General features: G+C 34.6%; 1 protein-coding gene across 1 annotated transcript in view; it reads right to left on the reverse strand.

Annotated features, from left to right (window-relative positions):
- Nucleotides 1-202: 202 nt before the first annotated feature.
- GTF2A1 (general transcription factor IIA subunit 1) overlaps nt 203-19769 on the reverse strand; it is a 45253-nt gene continuing 25686 nt past the window's right edge. The window contains exons 8-9 of the mRNA XM_024133183.3: nt 13649-13738; nt 203-5016 (exon numbers count right to left, since the gene is read on the reverse strand). Coding sequence (XP_023988951.1) covers nt 4909-5016; nt 13649-13738 — 198 coding nt within the window. The 3' untranslated portion in view covers nt 203-4908. The remainder of the gene's footprint in view (nt 5017-13648; nt 13739-19769) is intronic.

Below are 19769 nucleotides of genomic sequence, written 5' to 3' on the forward strand. Positions count from 1 at the left end.
ACCCTTGAAACCATATTGTTGTCATTTTACATATGGAGAAACTGAGGCCAAAAAGGTTAAGATCATCAATGTAGGAGCTTGAATTAAACTGCAAAAATACAAGATTTGCTGGCAATAAACAAAATATCTTTATTATGATTGTTTTAATGGTTAAAATTTGCATGTTTCCTAAAGTAGTCCGTAACAGGATTAAAAAATTACAAAAAAGCAAGCTTCTTAATGATTCATTTGAATTAACTATAAATTAAAATACTTGCTATTTAATACCTTCTAAAATAACACAAAATATATTCAATATGTAATACAAGCCTTAATAATCTGATTCTCCTTTTATGCAATTATTTACAAACTCTGAACTAAAAGAAAAATATATGGCTAAATGGTGGAATTAAAGAACAAGTATGTTCTCAAATAATTTTATCCTAAGTAATCTATTCTTTGGAGTAGAAATACTCACTTAATACAGTATTTAATTATATCAATTTTAGCTACACTTTGTTGGTGCGAATTTAGCCCAATTTAAATTCCTGTGTCAAGAAATTACAACTATTCTCTTTAAAAGCTACTAAGAATTTATAACACGGTTTAATATTCAGACTGACATCCCACCCTACTTATTTTAAAGGTACAGAATTTAATACCTTTTTTTGATAAATGGAACTTACTAACAATGTAAAGCACTTTCCTTTCTAAACTGTATAGTTTTATTCAGTTATCTACATAACAATGTTATAAACTAGTAAGCAAAGCAAGCAGCATTACTTTTTTTAAATAACATCTTTAATTAAAGTTTTTGCAAAGGTAAAATATTAAACTTAAAATAGGTCTTAGTACATCAAAATACTAAGTTCTCTAATTGTATTCCAAGATGGTCTTTAAAACATAATATCCCATATATCACAGAAGAGCAACCTTGATCTGCAATTGTACAGAATGAATTTTACAAACATAATAAATAGATTTACGCCCTTACACATAACAGTATGTACAACAGCAGTTGACAATAGTAGCTCAGAACAGCAAAAAGGATTAGCCCCTCCCCCCAATTGTAGACCTGATACATACTGGATGATTTAAGGAAACTTGAAATAGTAGCTACTAACTCAATGTAGTTCTTCCCTTAAGAGAGAAGAAAAAACAAGTTTATCTTGTTCCTCAAAATAAACAAAAATATCAAGTTTGGTGTGTTCTTCCTTAAACCATAAAAAAATGACAAAAAACAGACTAAAGCAGGCTTAAAAAGGGAATACAAACTTCAGAATAATTTCCATAGCATAATAGATTAAAATGCAAAACTATTTAACATAAACCCATGAGGAGATATATAAAGCAACTATTTTTTAACCAATGAATTCAAAATCTGAAATAGCTGATTCAGACAGATAGGTGGGAAACAGACATATGAAATAAAATGAAAATGTACAAAGATGGATCAATAAAATATTACATTGCACAAAAGCTCAAAAAAGTTCAAGATGAAATAATCTGAAAATATAGGAATTTTCTCAAATGGAAGAAAAAGCTAAGTTATAAAGGGGACTCCCAAGAAAATTATGTCTGATTTCCTATACAAGGTGTATTTATCTTCTGAAAAGAATGGTGACGTTATTGCTATAAGATAATCAAAAATTACTCTTAGAAGGAGATAACCCTCTTCATTCCTCCATAAAAGCCAGAAAAAAAGAAAACCAAATCCTTGATTTTCATATAGCAAAAGAAAATCTTTATACAAAAGCTATTACATTTTTATGTTCTTGCTGTCTAAGCCAGTCTATTAGAGTATGCTCTTCAAGAACACATTTCAATCACTATACACACTGCTCAAATCTTGATGTATCCCTAAAAGAATAACATCAAGGTGGCTTTGATTTTAAGAGAGGCAACAATATAAACGTGGTATTATGATGGCATTTAATAGAAAGAAATGTGAACATTTAAAAAAATATAAAAGCCCAATATAAAGATCCCCCTCATATAACAGACATTTTACTCTAGAAACTAATTGCACATTAAAGAGTTGTTTCAGCCAAATGTGGCGCTCCACAGAATTTAAATGTGCTCTCAGCCATTCAAATGGTCTGATTATCCAAACGACCACCAAAAAAGAGTACATACACTGAAAGGCACGCATTTCCACACTTTATCTAGTACTTCTGCGTAAATTTTCCTTAGCACTGTTGATTGTTTTTTAATAAAAGGTGCCATCACCATCTGTGCAAATCTAAACAAATCCTTTTCTGAAACCCTTATTTCATAATACTAAGTCTGAACTATTTTCCCTCTTTGAATAAACATGTTATTTTCATTTCAAAATTCTGAAAGTGGGAATCCTTGCCTTTTCAAAGGAATGACAGAACCTAATGAAACGATTTGTTAAATAAAATGTTAAAAGCATGATTAAGAATTCAAGTACAATAAAAGATAAGCAAGTGGCATTCTTATAGCAAGCCACTATAATAAAACTAAAACATGCTATTTGATTAAAAAGGAACACGATGCAGTAATATATAAGAGCACAATTTGGTATGCAGTGTTGTTTGGACCAGCTTTCAGAATGTTCACAGGTAAAAGAAAAGCACTTGCCAAGTATGTCATAATTAATATGCAATATACACAGGTGCAAATATAAATGGCTATTTCCTGCTTCAAAATAACCCTAATGAGTCATTCTGAAAGCAGTGGTTGTTCATGTTTGAGTATGTTATAAAAACAGGCCAGTATACAATTCTATTATGAATACGAATGTTTTCGTCTACAGAGAGAGCCCAAAATATAAGCTGAATATCATACAGTAATCCAAGGTTCAGTAGCATAAGAACTACTAGATAGCGAAAGGGTTTTAATCAACACTGCAGCAATGCTAAACTTTTATAGGTAGTTTAGGTCATTGACTTCTTCACTGGGTAAATATAAACCTACTAACAACTATACTCAAGGGCAAACAAACAACAGGACTTCTGTGATTTTACCCCCTCTCCCTTCTCTCCTCCCAGTCTCATTAATTAAAAAAAAATAAACAAAAAAAACCTGTGTGTGCTTTGAGCATAGTGGGGTAAACAAATAAACCTCCAGAAAACTAAATTAATATAGTAAAAATTAAAACCGTATCACCAGTTATGGCATCTAAATAAAACCTAACTACTAGCATGCTAGAAACCACATTTATACCAAAGTTCAGAACATAAGTTAAAGGGACCAAGGTGGTATGTGGGGTGGGAAGCAGGCAGAAAAAAAAAAAAAAAAAAAAAAAGAATGAAAAAAAGAAAAAAGATTAGCCTTTTCAAGAAAGTTTAAAGATTTGTGTTAAAAAAGGAAAAACAATATATAATACCTCACAGTTTTTCTTTGCAATGTACTTTAAAGTGTTTCTATGTTACTTCTGGAAACACAAAGGCAAATAAAAGACAAAAATGGAAGACTTAAAAAAAAATTCAATATACAAGTAAGTTAAACACATGTGAATTTTGTCAAAATAAACCATGAAAAGAATTAGGTGTAAGAACAAAGGTGAATATACAAGTTCCTACAGTTCTCCCAAGCAACTCGTTCACACTGAACATAGCACTGCCACATTGTTCTTTATAGCCCCTTACAGAATACAGAGCTATGCATTTTTAATATCATATTACATTTCTATTATTTTTAATATACAAGTCAAATTTCTATGCTTTCTTCCCGATGTGCAAACTGGAGCCCGTGTCTATATTATCAATGGCCTGGAAGGGCCACCAAATGAAAGAGAGGTAAATATGTACTTAGTGGCCCACCCTCCTCTAACCCCAAAATTTCTCCCTCAAATTAAAAAGTTGCATTTTAAAAATGTGTTCACTTAGAATCATTTTAAAATTCTTTACTAGTAAACACAAAAAAACTTTTATAATTACTAAATTGTTTAATAAAAATCCAGGTCCTCACCACCTGCCCAATGCTTCAATCAATGCACAGAATGTTATCTAAATGTTTGTTTAGCTTAAAGACTAAACACATATATAAGCATATACTCTTCAGCCCAACAGGAAAAAAATCTATCTATTCATATGTATATAATTTCAGCTAGATGGTACCTTTGTGCAATAACACTGTATTCCTGAGGAGCCACTTGGGGTTTCTTTTTAAGGTGGGGGGGCTAAAAGAAACAAATACAATTTTTCTGTTAGGAAATTGAAGTTATTTTAATTCTGCTCAACTCAGATGAGACCCAAGTCTTTAAACTACATTTAATGAGTCTCAAAACCTAATTAAAATAAATACCCATTCCTGGGTAAATTTTGTCTCCAAACTGTGATCACTGTTTACTTCCTTTAACTTTTAAACAGACGTTTCATAAAGCAGGGAAGGAAGAGGTATATATTACTGAAGGAGAACAGCAAGTAAAAATATTTAAGACCTATTATGAGAGTTCTAAATTGTTTCCTTATACAAGTGAATTAAAATTCAACACATATTCTTACCCTTTTGTAAAAAGCTCACACGCAATTTTTACCAAATATAACCATGTACAATAAGCAGTTTCGGTTCAATCTATCAAAAGGGAAGTTTCTTCAATTCATTCCAACAAGTATCTTCTGACTGAACTCAAGTTGGAGGAAGGAATATAAACCAAGCTTTACATGCTAATTACCAGTGGCAGGTACCTGTATTTAAAATCGACAATTACGGTTTTCTTACACAAAATCCCAACCCTCGCCACCCCAACAACCCCAGGTGCTACAGTTCCATGGCTTGCCAGTTAGAAGTAGTGTCTGTGTTGTCAAGGTCTCTTTGTTCCAGTAGCTCTGCTTCTACTGCACTTCTCTGACATGCAGAAGTTAAGTTTTGGTTGGTATATGTCCCAAGTTTCAAACTGTCCACTTTAAATTTTTTTTTAAGTTTCTTTTGTTTTATTTATAAAAGAAAAGAACCAACTCTTCACCATTCTGCATCTCCAATGGCTTTGGAAAATATATAATCTCTTCCATTAAGATTCATAATGCCATCCTTGAGATGAAATTTCCATTTGTTTTTACTTCTGTGTATCTAAATAAATAAGTAAAAAATGTATGAGATAAAATAAAAAGAGGAAACAAACAACAACAGAAAATCCATTCACACATCAAACTTGTACATTACTGCAATTGCAAACTGGTTTCTTTTTTAATTGAGATATAACTGACATGCAACATATTACTTTCAGGTGTACAAAGACCATAGTTACAAATTTTTTTCCTGTGATGAGACCTTTTAAGATCTACTCTCTTTGTAACTTTCAAATATATAATGTTATCAACTGTAGTCACCATGCTGAACTATATCCTCCTGATTACTTATTTTATAACTTAAAGTTTGTATCTTTGACCACCTTCACCCATTTCACCTACTTCCAAACCCTCATCTCTGGCAATCACCAGTCTGTTCTCTATCTATAAGTTTACTTTTTTTGTTTTAGATTCCACATATGAGATCACATGGTATTTGTCTTTCTCTGTCTGATATTTCACTTAGCATGATGCAAAGTCCATCCACGTTGTCATAAATGGCAAGACTGCCTTCTTCTTAAAGGCTGGATAATATTCAACTGTACATATACATACACCACAGCTTCTTTTTTTTTTTTTTTTTTTTGCAGTATGCGGGCCTCTCACTGTTGTGGCCTCTCCCGTTGCCGAGCACAGGCTCTGGACACGCAGGCTCAGCGGCCATGGCTCACGGCCCCAGCCGCTCCATGGCACATGGGACCTTCCCGGACCGGGGCACGAACCCGTGTCCCCTGCATCGGCAGGCGGACTCTCAACCACTGCGCCACCAGGGAAGCCCCACCACAGCTTCTTTATCCATTCATCCACTGGACACCCAGATTGCTTCCATTCTTGGCTGCTGTAAATAATGCTATAATGAACAGGGGAGTGTACATATCTTTCAGAGTTAGTGTTTTTGTTTCCTTTTAATAAATACTCAGAAGTAGAATTGCTGGATTGTATGGTAGTTCTATTTTTAATTTTTAAAGGAAGGTTTACACTGTTTTCCATAGCAGCTATCCTAGTTTACATTCCCACCAATGGTACCACAGGGTTCCCTTTTCTCCACATCCTTTTTAATTCTTGTCTTTTTGATAACAGCCATTTTAACAGGTGTGAGGTGATAATATCTCATTGTGGTTGACTTGCATTTCCCTGATGATTAGTGATGTTGAGCGCATCTTTTCATGTACCTGTTTGCCATTTGTATGTCTTCTTTGGAAAAATGTCTATTCAGGTCCTCTGCCCATTTTTAAATTGGGTTGTTTGTTTTGATGTTGAATTGTGTGAGTTCTTTGTATATTTTGGGTATCAACCCATTGTCAGATATATCCTTTGCAAATATCTTCTCCAATTCAGCAAGTGGCCTTTTTGTTTTGTTGATGGTTTCTTCCAATGTGCAAGAGCTTTTTCGTTTGATGTAGTCCCACTTGTTTATTTTTGCTTTTATTGCCTTTGTTTTCTTGTCAAATCAAAAAATCACCGATAAGACCAATGTCAAGGAGCTTATCATCTCTGTTTTCTTTCTTCTATGGTTTCGGGTCTTACATTCAAGTCTTTCATCCATTTTGCACTGATTATTTTGCACTGATTATTTTGCATGATAAAAGATAGCAGTCCAGTTTCATTCTTTTGCATGTGGCTTCCCAGTTTTCCTCACACCATTTACTGAAGAGACTGTCCTTTCCCCATTGTACAGTCTTCGCTCCTCTGTCATAAATTAATTGACCACACAGGAATGGGTTTATTCTGGCCTCTCTTTTCTATTCTATTGATGTGTCTGTTTTTAGGCCAATACCATACTGTTTTGATTACTATAGTTTTGTAATATAGTTTGAAATCAAGAAGCATGATGACTTTGTTCTTTCTCTAGATTGCTGTGGCTCTTCAGGGTCTTTTGTGGTTTGATACAAATTTTAGAACTGTCTGATCTCTTTCTGTGAAAAATGCCATTGAAATATTGATAGAGACTGCACTGAATCTATAGATTGTTTTGGATATTATGGACAATTTAACAATATTAAGTCTTCCAATCCATGAGCAAGTAATATATTTCCATTTACTTGTGTATTTTTCAATCTCTTTCATCAATGTCTTACAGTTTTCAGTGTACAGCTCTTTCACCTCCTTGGTTATATTTATCCCTAGATATTTTTTTTCTTTTTGATGCAGTTGTAAATGGGATTTTCTTAATTTCTCTTTCTGATAGTTTATTATTAGTGTATAGAAACTCAACAGATTTTTGTATCCTGAAATTGACTGAATTCATTTATTAGTTCTAACAGTTTTTTGGTGGAGTCTTTAGCATTTTCTATGTAATATCATGTCACCTGCAAATAGTGACAGTTTCACTTCTTCCTTTCTGATATGGATGTCTTTTATTTCTTTTTCTTGCCTAACTGCTCTGACTAGGACTTCCCATATCATGTTGAGGAAAAATGGCAGGAGTAAACATGCTTGTCTTATTCCTAATCTTAGAGGAAAAGCTCTCAGCCTTTCATTGATGAGTATGTTACTACCTGTGGGATTTTCATATATGTCCTTTATTAAGTTGCGGTACATTCCCTCTATACCAACTTAATGTTGAGACTTTTTATGTTGAATTTTGTCAAGTGCTTTTTCAGCATCTATTGAGATGATCACATGATTTTTATCTTTCATTTTGTTAACATGGTGTATCACACTGACTGATTTGTAGATGTTGAACCTTCCTTGCATCCCTGGAGTAAATCCCACTTGATCATGGTATATTATCTTTTCAATAAATTGCTGAATTCAGTTTGCTAATATTTTGTTGAGGATTTCTGCATCTATGTTCATCAGGATGATACTGGCCTGTAATTTTCTTTTCTTGTGGCATCCTTGTCTGGTTTTGGTATCAGGGTAATGCTGATCTTGTAAAATGAGTTTAGAAGTGTTTCCTCCTCTTTTATTTTTTGGAAGAGTTTGAGGATTGGTATTAATTCATTAATTGGTATTAATGTTTGGTAGAATGTACCCATGAAGCCATCTGGTCCTAGACTTTTGTTTATTGGCAAGTTTTTGATTATTGATTCAATCTCCTTACTAGTAATCAGTATGTTCAGATTTTCAATTTCTTCATGATTCAGTCTTAGAAGCTTGTGTGCTTCTATGAATTTATCCATTTCTTCTAGATTGTCCAATTTGTAAATGTATAATTATTCATAGTAGTCTCTTAGGATCCTTTATATTTCTGTTATCAGTTATAACATCTATTTCTGATTTTATTTATTTGAGTCTTCTCTTGGTGAGTCTAACTAAAGGTCTGTCAATTTTGTTTATCTCTTCAAATAACCAGCTTTTAGTTTCATTGATCTTTTCTATTGTCTTTTTAGTCTCTATTCATTTATTCCCACTCCAATCTTTGTATTTCCTTCCTTCTACTAACTTTGGGCTTCTTCTTCTTCCTTTAGGTGTAAAGTTGGATTGTTTGAGATTTTTCCTTATTTCTTGATGTAGGCATTTCTATGTACTTCTTTCTCACAACTGCTTTTGCTGCATTCTACAAGTTTTGGTATGTTATATTTCCATTTTTATTTGTCTCAAGGTATTTTTCTAGCTCTCTTTTGATTTCTTCTTTGACCCATTGGTTGTTCAGTAGCATACTGTTTAATCTCCATCTAATTGATTTCTAGTTTAATACCACTGTGGTCAAATTGGTTTTTAATAGTTTAATTTGACAACCTCTCTTAAAAAAAATTCACTAGGTGCGTTTTTCAAAAATAAATTTATCTATAATTAGTAATACTTACTTTATAGCTCTCAGTACTTGTGTTCATTAGTTAATAACATTTCTCTGAAAAATATCTCTACCAGGTATGTGTATACATGTCATTTCATAGGAAATTTTATGCTGGCAAATATTTCAAACAGCAATACCCTCTGTTCTCCCTGATGCTTCTAGACCATTTTTTTTGTCTTTTCTCTGTAACTCCTTTTATGTCTACACCATTGATTTGACCTTAGGCTTTTCTTCATTCCTCTTATCTACTGACCACCAGGACACTATCTTTTCAATATTGGTATCATGTTTACAACTACTCTCTTCTTCCTCACATACAGTAACAACTTCCATATTGCTGACCTTTTTAATACCGTGGCCCCACTGTATTAGAATTCACACTAATATTAGTATTTCTCTAATTATTACTTTCTCTCTAATTCTATTTTAGTTGTCTTCAGGAAACCTGGCACCTGTTTTCTAAAAGACCATCAATAATCTTCTAGTTACCATGTCAATAGCCTCTTGTCATATGATTTATTACAATATCCTTTAGCTGATTTCCAGGACTTCACTCTCTCCCTTCCAATCATCTTTTAAGTATCACTGCCACTTCAGGCTTTCATTTTCAAAAGAGAAAATTATAGCCTGGAGAGGTTCCATGGCATGACCAAGGGCATATCACAGTTAAGTGACAAAGATGATTCTCTTGCCCCAGTCCAAGATGCTTTCTACTAATCAGGCTGTTTTATATAATAATGCAGAAATTCTCACTATATACAGGTATTTGCTTATCCCACAGCTAAAATTCCATGGTCGTTAGACATCCCTGTGCAGACAGTCTCCATGGCACATTCTTAGCAAATCACTGTTCGGTGTCTGCTTGAGTATGATTAAAAGTGGCGGGCAAAGAACTGCAAATTAAGTTATCCCTTCCTGGGACAGCTCTCTTATAACTCTTTCATACTTTACCCCTTACTAAAACTGCTTACTCCGAACTTCTACTTATTGATCATAGTTCTGCCTTTTGGGAGTTAATTTAAAAAACAATCAAATACTTTGTATATTTGAAAATCACTCCCATGCCCTTCCTCCAGATCACTAACTTAAGCTATATATAAATGTAACGTGTCAATTTTTTCTCACTTATTAAAACAAAATAGAGTACAATAAAGTGAAACAGTATTCAGAACAGAGACTCCTGCATTAAGTAGTCTTATAGCTCTGGTCTACACTATGTAGATTATTACACCTAACACCTTAGGATGGATGATTTGAATGTCTAACAGGTACAAAACTTAACATGTCCCAAACCGGCCACTCTCCTTTCCCAAACTTGCTCCATCTGCAGCCTTTCCCATCCAAGTTGATGGTATCTCCATACTTCTGTCTGATTCCTCATCAAAAAAAATTCCTGGACTCATTCTTTTTTTTTTTTTTTTTTTTTTTTTGTGGTATGTGGGCCGCGGTACGCGGGCCTCGCACTGTTGTGGCCTCTCCCGTTGCGGAGCACCGGTTCCGGATGCGCAGGCTCAGCGGCCATGGCTCACGGGCCCAGCCGCTCCGCGGCATGTGGGATCCTCCCAGACCGGGGCGCGAACCCGGTTCCCCTGCATCGGCAGGCAGATGCGCAACCACTGCGCCACAGGGAAGCCCTGGACTCATTCTTGATCGCTCCTTTTCTACTGCACATACAAGAGTCAGGAAATCCTGTTGACTCTCCTTCAAAACATCCAAGACCCAGCTGCTTCTCACCACTTCCAGTACTATCATCCTAGCCTCAGTCACCATTATCACTCACTTGGATTACGACAATATCCCTCTATTAATCTCCTCATTTCAACCTTTGCTTCTTCTCTGCTCTCAACAAAGAAAGCTAAGTAATCCTTTTAAGATTAAAATGTAAGTGATATCACTTTTGTCTATTTGAAACCTTCCAATAGCTTCCCAATTCACTCAGAGTAAGAGCCCATGTCCTCCTACACCATCTGCCTTCACCTAGCTCTGACTTAATCTACTACTATACTACTCCCCCAAGTCCAGTTACACTGGCCTCCTTTTTGCTCCCCACACACAACCGGCAGGTTATGCCACTGAATAATGACAGGGCTAACTTTCTTCAAGTCTCTGTACCTGTTTCGTTATCCCACTGTATAATTTCCCATACCAATTATCAGCTTCTAGCATAGCATATTAATTACAGTTGACCCTTGAACAGTATGGGTTTGGAAGTGCACAGATCCACTTATACACAGGTATTTTTCAATAGTAAATACTACAGAATTAAGTGGTCTGTGGTTGGATGACTACATGCATGTGGAGGAAGCGCAGATACTGAGGACTGCCTATATGTTACATGCTGATTAACCCCAGCATTGTACAAGAGTCAACCGTAATTTATTTGTTGTTTGTTATGTTTTAACATCTGTCTCCCTCAACTAGAGTAAGCTTCTCAATAACAGGGATTGTTTTGTTTTGTTCACTGGTGTATCTCAAGTTCCTAGAATAGTACCCTGGGACATCATAGACACTCTATAAGTATTTTTTGAATAAAAAGATATCTGTCGCCTCTTTTCTTTGACTTCCTGTAGAGAAAGTATTAACTATCCTAAAAATGGATATACAAATTTATTTCCAGTACAAACCAAGTGACTACAACCTGAAAGACATGGAATTAAATAAACAAGTGATATATAATAAATAAATAAATAAATAAATAAATAAGGAAACAAACAAGTGCTGAGTAGCCAGGAAAAAGGAATTCCACAGACAAGTAAAGAAACTGACTGCATTCTGCTGCAAGACAACTTGAAAAAAGCAAATGTAGAAAAGTTTCATGGATCAAATAATAGTCCATATACTTACTAAGCACTGAAGTCATATTGCGTAATAAGTAGTAAATATTTTAACTTGAATAAAATCACAAAATACAACTTAACAATTCATTGGCCTTAAATTAAGCCCTTCTTGAAGGAGTGTCCTGAGTGCCAGGAAAAAGGCCTCTGAAATTTCCTAATGACAAACGTATTAAATAAAATTACCTACAAATAAGGCTGAAGACTCAATACCTGATGCCATCAGTCCTTATCCACCCATACTTATGGGAGAACCCTGCCTCATTATTAAGTTTAAGGTTCTCATTTGATTGGCAATACAATAACTCTATGATTGCTTCGAAAACTGACTCGTTGTTGAAATTCTAAAGTTTAGTCTTCAAAAATAAAATCCTAAAGTTCAAGTTGCCTCAAACCACACCCACGCCCATTTCAGAACACACCATTCTTTACTGTTGGCTAAAACATCAAGACTCAACCCTCCAGTTTCCAGAACTCATTTGATTATAAAAATTAGATCTCTGCAAACTTTATAACTGTTTATCATTCAACACACTATTTAAAGCTATTTTTTAATTTCTCAGTTTAAAACATTAAAATATTGTCTCTTGGAGCAAAACAAACCAATTTTAACATTTACAATATTAAGTGTACAAAGGAGAATACAACTAGTCACTTATAATATGAAAATACTTAGAAGCATATTCTTCAGTCAAGCTAAGGTAAAGGTCCTCTCTTGACTGATAAATCTGACATCTTGCTATCATGAAACTGTGTCCTGGATAATTTGGCTGCCAACAGGTTCCCGTGAGTCTTCCTGGCAATAAAGATTTACTGGTATCTCCCATTGTTTTAACTTCAATATGCTTCCACTATATGCATGTAACGAGAAATTACTTTTATTATAATGTGCTTGGTGTAGGGTATTAAAAGTGCTTACTTAGCAGTCATAATGTACAAAAGTGGATGCCCTGATAACTCTGAATCAATGATCTCACTAACTTAATTCTATAATTTCACTGGTATTCAACTCTCCTGACTTTACCTTTTCATTAGGGAATGATAAGATTTATTTTCTTAACATTTTCCCTATAGATCTGTTTGCAGTAAACATGGCTATTTATAATATTCATTTCTATAAAAGCAACACAAATTCAAGATTTTCATCATTTGTAAAGGAGGGCATGCAGGGCATAAATTTTGTATAATAATGACTTCAGCTCCAGTACCTGACACATTTAGGCACTTAATAAATATACGCTTACTGAATGAGTAGTGCTTATAAACAAAACCCAACTACTTCTGTTACAGTGTTCAGCACATTTTAAAGACCTCTGCTAAAATTAAATTATAAAAATGCAATATAATTTGTGGATTTACTATAAATTTAATGATTATAACCAGAAAAAAAATTTATTCCAAATTAAATGTTTCAGCAAATAACCAAAATTTTAACAATGCCAATAACGATAACAAAAATACTTGGGAAGTAGCATCCTTTTTAAGAATTAAGAAATCAAGGAATCAATAACTAATTCTCATAGAACCTAATTTAAAAATTTTTTACTGCTACCAAAATACAGCAAAGCTAAATAATTTAAAACAATTTTCAGTAAAAATGTATCTTTTGTTAGTTATCAGTCTTGTTTTTTGCCGTTGTTCTTTTCTCCTTAGCAATAAAAAAGGGTTACAGAAATTTAATTAAAGCCTTTTAGTTCTGAGGTAGTTGAGGTCATAGAGAAAACAGGGTTATCCCACTGAGTTACTATTCACGTTAAAGGACAACCACAAAGTGGCTTTACTTTGTTAACAGGTTGAGAGACACAGTCTAAATTGAAAACAACATACTTCCCATGAGTTCTTTCATAACTTTTTTTTTAACTGTAAAGTTATACAAATTAATTTCTCATTCTATTAAAATAATCTAACTAAACTATAACATTGTTTTCATTCACACTATTTATACTGAATATAAGAGGCATCAATCAGCTGACCAAATGCTTGAACAAGGCAGACAGGATGGTTTAGGGAAGAAATTACAACAGAAAAAATGTCAGTAACCTGAATAAAACCCTTACCTTATCATATTGGCATACAACAACATTTTCTGTATCAAAGAGTTCCTGTCCTTCCTCATCACTCACATCATCTTCACTATTGAGGGGTTCCTAAAAATAAAAAAGGGAGAATTCATTTACTTATACTTCATGTATTACTAGAAAAAGGCCCTTCTAATATTCAGAGAAATGAAACACAAAGACCTTGATGTTCTTTGAGAACAAAGGGCCAGACAGATGCATATATCCCATGAACATATTGTTAACTGGCTGTGTTAAGACTCTACCAATGTCACTGAAACTCCAGCAAGAAATTAAATACAGTAATTAAAATAGTTAAGCTATATAATTTATAAGCCTGAAAAGATGTTTAACTTTACTTCCTTTATTCTTTCCTAATAGTAAGAAAAGATGATTCTCTTTAGTAACTGTTTTAAGATGCCTAGAAGTGGACCTAACAAAATATGAAGGTTTAATGAGATAATGGTAGTATGTACCACCAGAAGCAGCAGTGTAAAAGGGAAAACAATGGGGAAATTGGCATAGGAAAACAGGGTTATAAAACAGCTTGGCAGACTGGATTGTCTTTACATTAAGGACTAGGACTAGGAATACAAATTAGTATTAGTGGAGGCTTAGAGCATAGTTAAGGCAATCATATTTTAAAAGAAGGGGAGGATCTCGGTCTCAGTATCAAAGAGAATTAAAGGCAAAGATCTAACTAGAGCATAAAATGACCAACTAAGTTAACCTTGACCTCAGCTATGGCAGAAAATAAAACATACAACTCTGATTTCTAATTAATGAAGAAAGAGAAGCTAGGACAAAATGAAAGTGGAAAGAAAAATAATTAAGATGATATTAAGTCTAGGCCTATACCTACCCACACACATGTATACGTATATATACTCTAATTTAAAATAGGTATCACCAATGTAAATGTAAAAAGAAAATTTACTGAGGTAAAATTCACCATTTTAACCATTCTAAGGTGTACAATTTGCACTTAGTACATTCATAATGTGTGCAATTATCACCACTATCGCCATTTTTTATCAATATTATAGAGCTTAGGCAACAAGGCAAGAAAAACTATTTTTTCACTTTTGATTTGACTGCCTACAGAAAAAGCATGAAAGAATCAAAAGAGGCCACCTGGTAAATAAAGATGACCGTAGCCCCCAGCGCCCCCACCTGAAAACCCTGTTTCCCTTGATCAACCCGCCGCGTCCAGGGAAAGAGCCAGAAAGCACAGCAAGGTTGCGTTAAGTACACGTGGGAAATCAAGAACTATGATATTTTTCTCTGTTCAAACAGCTTTTAAAAATTTGCTATGGTGTTTATAACAAAAAAGAAAATTGAAAAAAAAAATAAGTGGAGTAGCAGAAGCCTTTTGCTACTCATCATTAATCAAGGAAATAAAAATTAAAACCAAAATGAAACAAAAGTTTCTACCGACCAGACTGGCAAAAATTAAGAAGCCTGACAATGTCAAGTATTGGTGAAGATGTATAGACATATGCACCATTATACACACTGACTGCCAGAAGTGGAATTAGTACAACTATGGGGCATTTAATCTTAAGTTGAAGATATGCATGCCTTATGATTCAGCAATCCAATGTTTAGGTACAACACTTAGAGAAACTCTTACATGTGTCCCCAGAAGACACACACCAAAATATTTTATAACTGAAACAGTTAATAAGTAGAAACAACCCTAATGTCCAACGCATCACAAAAATGGATAAATTTTTAACATTTAACAGTGAAAATAATTATAGGTATATGCAACAACTTAGATGAACCTCAGGAATACCATGTCGGCAAAAAAAATCAACTTGCAGAAGAATACACAATTATTTCACTTTATTATAAACAGGCATGTAAAACGAAACAATATGCTCCTTAGGAATATAAATACATATGGTAAAATATAAAGGTAAGTTAGCGATAAACACAAAATTCATGAGCAAGGTTACTCTGATGGCAGAAGGAAGAGGATGGGGATTGGAGACGGGCACCCAGGGGACTTTATTTAGGCAGTGGGATTTTTTTTTTTTAACTAGATGTGGACATTGGGTTGTTTATATCATAAAATATTTTTATTTGTTTCATCTATTCAATATTTAATAAAACAGTATTATTTAAAAAAACATTACTTAGGTCAGTGTGGTCCCAACCTTTTTGGCACCAGGGACCAGTTTCGTGAAGACAATTTTATCATGGATAAAAAATTAGTGGGGGATAGTTCAGGTGGTAATGCGAGTGATGGGGAGTGGCAGAGGAAGCTTCGCCTGCTCACCTGCTGCTCACCTTCTGCTGTGCAGCCCAGTTCCTAACAGGCCACAGACCAGTACCAGTCCACAGACCAGGGGTTGGGGACCCCTGACTTAGATAATTTAGAAGAAGTCTGTACTAAGATAAACCAGAAGATTACATCTTAGGCTGCAGAAGGTAATTAACAGTGAAAACTGGTAAGACAAACACCATCTTGAATACAAGTAACTAAGCTGGAACACTGAGGAAAACAAAGATATATTCACATGCTTCTAAAAATACACAACAAAAAATCAATAAGAAAGGATGGTTTGATCAGGAAACTTGCACAAGCCTCTTAGATAGCCTCATCCACCAGAGGGCAGACAGCAGAAGCAAGAAGAACTACAATCCTGCAGCCTGTGGAACAAAAACCACATTCACAGAAAGACAGACAAGATGAAAAGGCAGAGGGCTCTGTACCAGATGAAGGAACAAGATAAAACCCCAGAAAAACAACTAAATGAAAAGGAGATGAGCAACCCTCCAGAAAAAGAATTCAGAATAATGATAGTGAAGATGATCCAGGACCTCAGAAAAAGAATGGAGGCAAATGTTGAGAAGATGCAAGAAATGTTTAACAAAGATGTAGAAAAATTAAAAAACAAACAAACAGAGATGAACAACACAATAACTGAAATGAAAAATACACTACAAGGAAGCAACAGCAGAATAACTGAGGCAGAAGAATGGATAAGTGACCTGGAAGACAGAATGGTGGAATTTACTGCTGTGGAAAAGAATGAAGAAAAAAGAATGAAAAGTAATGAAGATAGCCTAAGAGATCTCTAGGACAACATTAAACACGACAACATTTGCATTATAGGGGTCCCAGAAGGAGAAGAGAGAAAGGACCCGAGAAAATATTTGAAGAGATTATAGTTGAAAACTTCCCTAACATGGGAAAGGAAATAGCCATGCAAGTCCAGGAAGTGCAGAGAGTCCCATACAGGATAAACCCAAGGAGAAACACGCCAAGACACACAGTAATCAAACTGGCAAAAATTAAAGACAAAGAAAATTATTGAAAGAAGCAAGGGAAAAACTACAAATAACATACAAGGGAACTCCCATAAGGTTAACAGCTAATTTCCCAGAAGAAATTCTGCAAGCCAGAAGGGAGTGTCATGATATACTGAGATGAAAAGGAAGAACCCACAACCAAGATTACCCAGCAAGGATCTCACTCAGATTCTATGGAGAATTCAAAAGCTTTAGAGACAAGCAAAAGTTAAGAGAATTCAGCACCACCAAACCAGCTCTACAACAAATGCTAAAGAAACTGCTCTAAGTGGGAAACACAAGAGAAGAAAAGGACCTATGAAAACAAACACAAAACAATTAAGAAAATGGTAATAGGAACAAACATATCAATAATTACCTTCAACATGAATGGATTAAATGCTCCAACCAAAAGATGCAGGCTTGCTGAATGGATACAAAAACAAGACCCATATATATGCTGTCTACAAGAGATCCACTTCAGATCTAGGGACACATTCAGACTGAAAATGAGGGGATAGAAAAAGATATTCCATGCAAATGGAAATCAAAAGAAAGCTGGAGTAGCAATACTCATATCAGATAAAATAGACTTTAAAATAAAGAATGTTACAAGAGACAAGGAAGGACACTACATAATGATCAACGGATCAAGCCAAGAAGAAGATATAACAATTATAAATATATATGCACCCAACATAGGAGTACCTCAATACACAAGGAAACTGCTAATGGCTGTAAGAGGATATCGACAATAACACCATAATAGTGGAGGACTTTTAACACCTCACTTAAACCAATGGACAGATCATCCAAACAGAAAATTAATAAGTAAACACAAGCTTTAAATGACACAATAGACCAGACAGATTTAACTGATATTTATAGGACATTCCATCCCAAAACAGCAGATTACACTTTCTTCTCAAGTGCGCATGGAACATTCTCCAGCATAGATCACATCTTGAAAAATACCTAGAGACAAATGATAATGAAAACACGACGATCCAAAACCTATGGGATGCAGCAAAGGCAGTTCTAAGAGGGAAGTTTATAGCTATACACGCCTACCTCAAGAAACAAGAAAAATCTCAAATAAACAAACTAAACTTACACCTAAAGGAACTAGAGAAAGAAGAAAAAAGAAAACCCAAAGTTAGCAAAAGGAAAGAAATCATAAAGATGAGAGCAGAAATAAATGAAATAGAAACAAAGAAAACAACAGCAAAGGTCAATTAAACTAAAAGCTGGTTCTTTGAGAAGACAGATAAAATTGATAAACCATTAGCCAGACCCATCAAGAAAAAGAGGGAGAAGACTCAAATCAATAAAATTAGAAATGAAAAAGGATAAGCTACAACAGACACCGCAGAAATACAAAGCACCCTAAGAGACTACTACAAGCAACTCTATATCAATAAAATGGACAACCTGGAAGAAATGGACAAATTCTTAGAAAGGTATAACCTTCCAAGACTGAACCAGGAATAGAAAATATGAACAGACCAATCACAAGTAATGAAATTGAAACTGTGATTAAAAATCTTCCAACAAACCAAAGTCCAGGACCAGATGGCTTCACAGGTGAAGTCTATCAAACATTTAGAGAAGAGCTAACACCCATCCTTCTCAAATTTTTCCAAAACATTGCAGAGGAAGGAAGACCCCCAAACTCATTCGATGACGCCACCATCACCCTGATACCAAAACCAGACAAAGATACTACAAAAAAGAAAATTACAGACCAATATCACCGATGAATATAGATGCAAAAATCCTCAACAAAATACCAGCAAACAGAATCCAGCAACACATTAAAAGGCTCATACACCATGATCAAGTGGGATTTATCCCAGGGATGCAAGGATTCTTCAATATAGGCAAATCAATCAATGTGATACACCATGTTAACAAATTGAAGAATAAAAAACATATGATCATCTCAATAGATGCAGAAAAAGTTTCTGACAAAATTCAACACCCATTTATGATAACAACTCTCCAGGAGTGGGCATAGAGGTAACCTACTTCAACATAATAAAGGCCATATATGACAAACCCAAAGCAAACATCATTCTCAATGGTGGAAAACTGAAAGCATTTCCTATAAGATCAGGAACGAGACAAGGATGTCCACTCTCACCTCTATTATTCAACATAGTTTTAGAAGTCCTAGCCACGGCAATCAGAAAAGAAAAAGAAATAAAAGGAGCACAAATTGGAAAAGAAGAAGTAAAACTGTCGCTGTTTGCAGATGACATGATACTATACATAGAGAATCCTGAAGATGCCACCAGAAAACTACTAGAGCTAATCAATGAATTTGGTAAAGTTGCAGGATATAAAATTAATGCACAGAAATCTCTTGCATTCCTTTACACTACTGATGAAAAATCTGAAAGAGAAATTGAGGAAACATTCCCATTTACCACTGCAACAAAAAGAATAAAATACCTAGGAATAAACCTACCTAGGGAGACAAAGACCTGTATGCAGAAAACTGTAAGACTGTTGAAAGAAATTAAAGATGATACCAACAGATGGAGAGATATTGCACGTTCTTGGATTGGAAGAATCAATTTTGTGAAAATGACTATACTACCCAAAACAATCTACAGATTCAATGCAATCCCTATCAAATTACCAATTGCATTTTTTACAGAACTCGAACAGAAAATCTTAAAATCTATATGGAGACACAAAAGACCCCGAATAGCCAAAGCAGTCCTGAGGGAAAAAAACAGAGCTGATGCAATCAGTCACCCTGACTTCAGACTATACTACAAAGCTACAGTAATCAAGACAATATGGTACTGGCACA

Source organism: Physeter macrocephalus, chromosome 11 (genome assembly GCF_002837175.3).
Source record: "Physeter macrocephalus isolate SW-GA chromosome 11, ASM283717v5, whole genome shotgun sequence".
NCBI lineage: Eukaryota > Metazoa > Chordata > Mammalia > Artiodactyla > Physeteridae > Physeter > Physeter macrocephalus.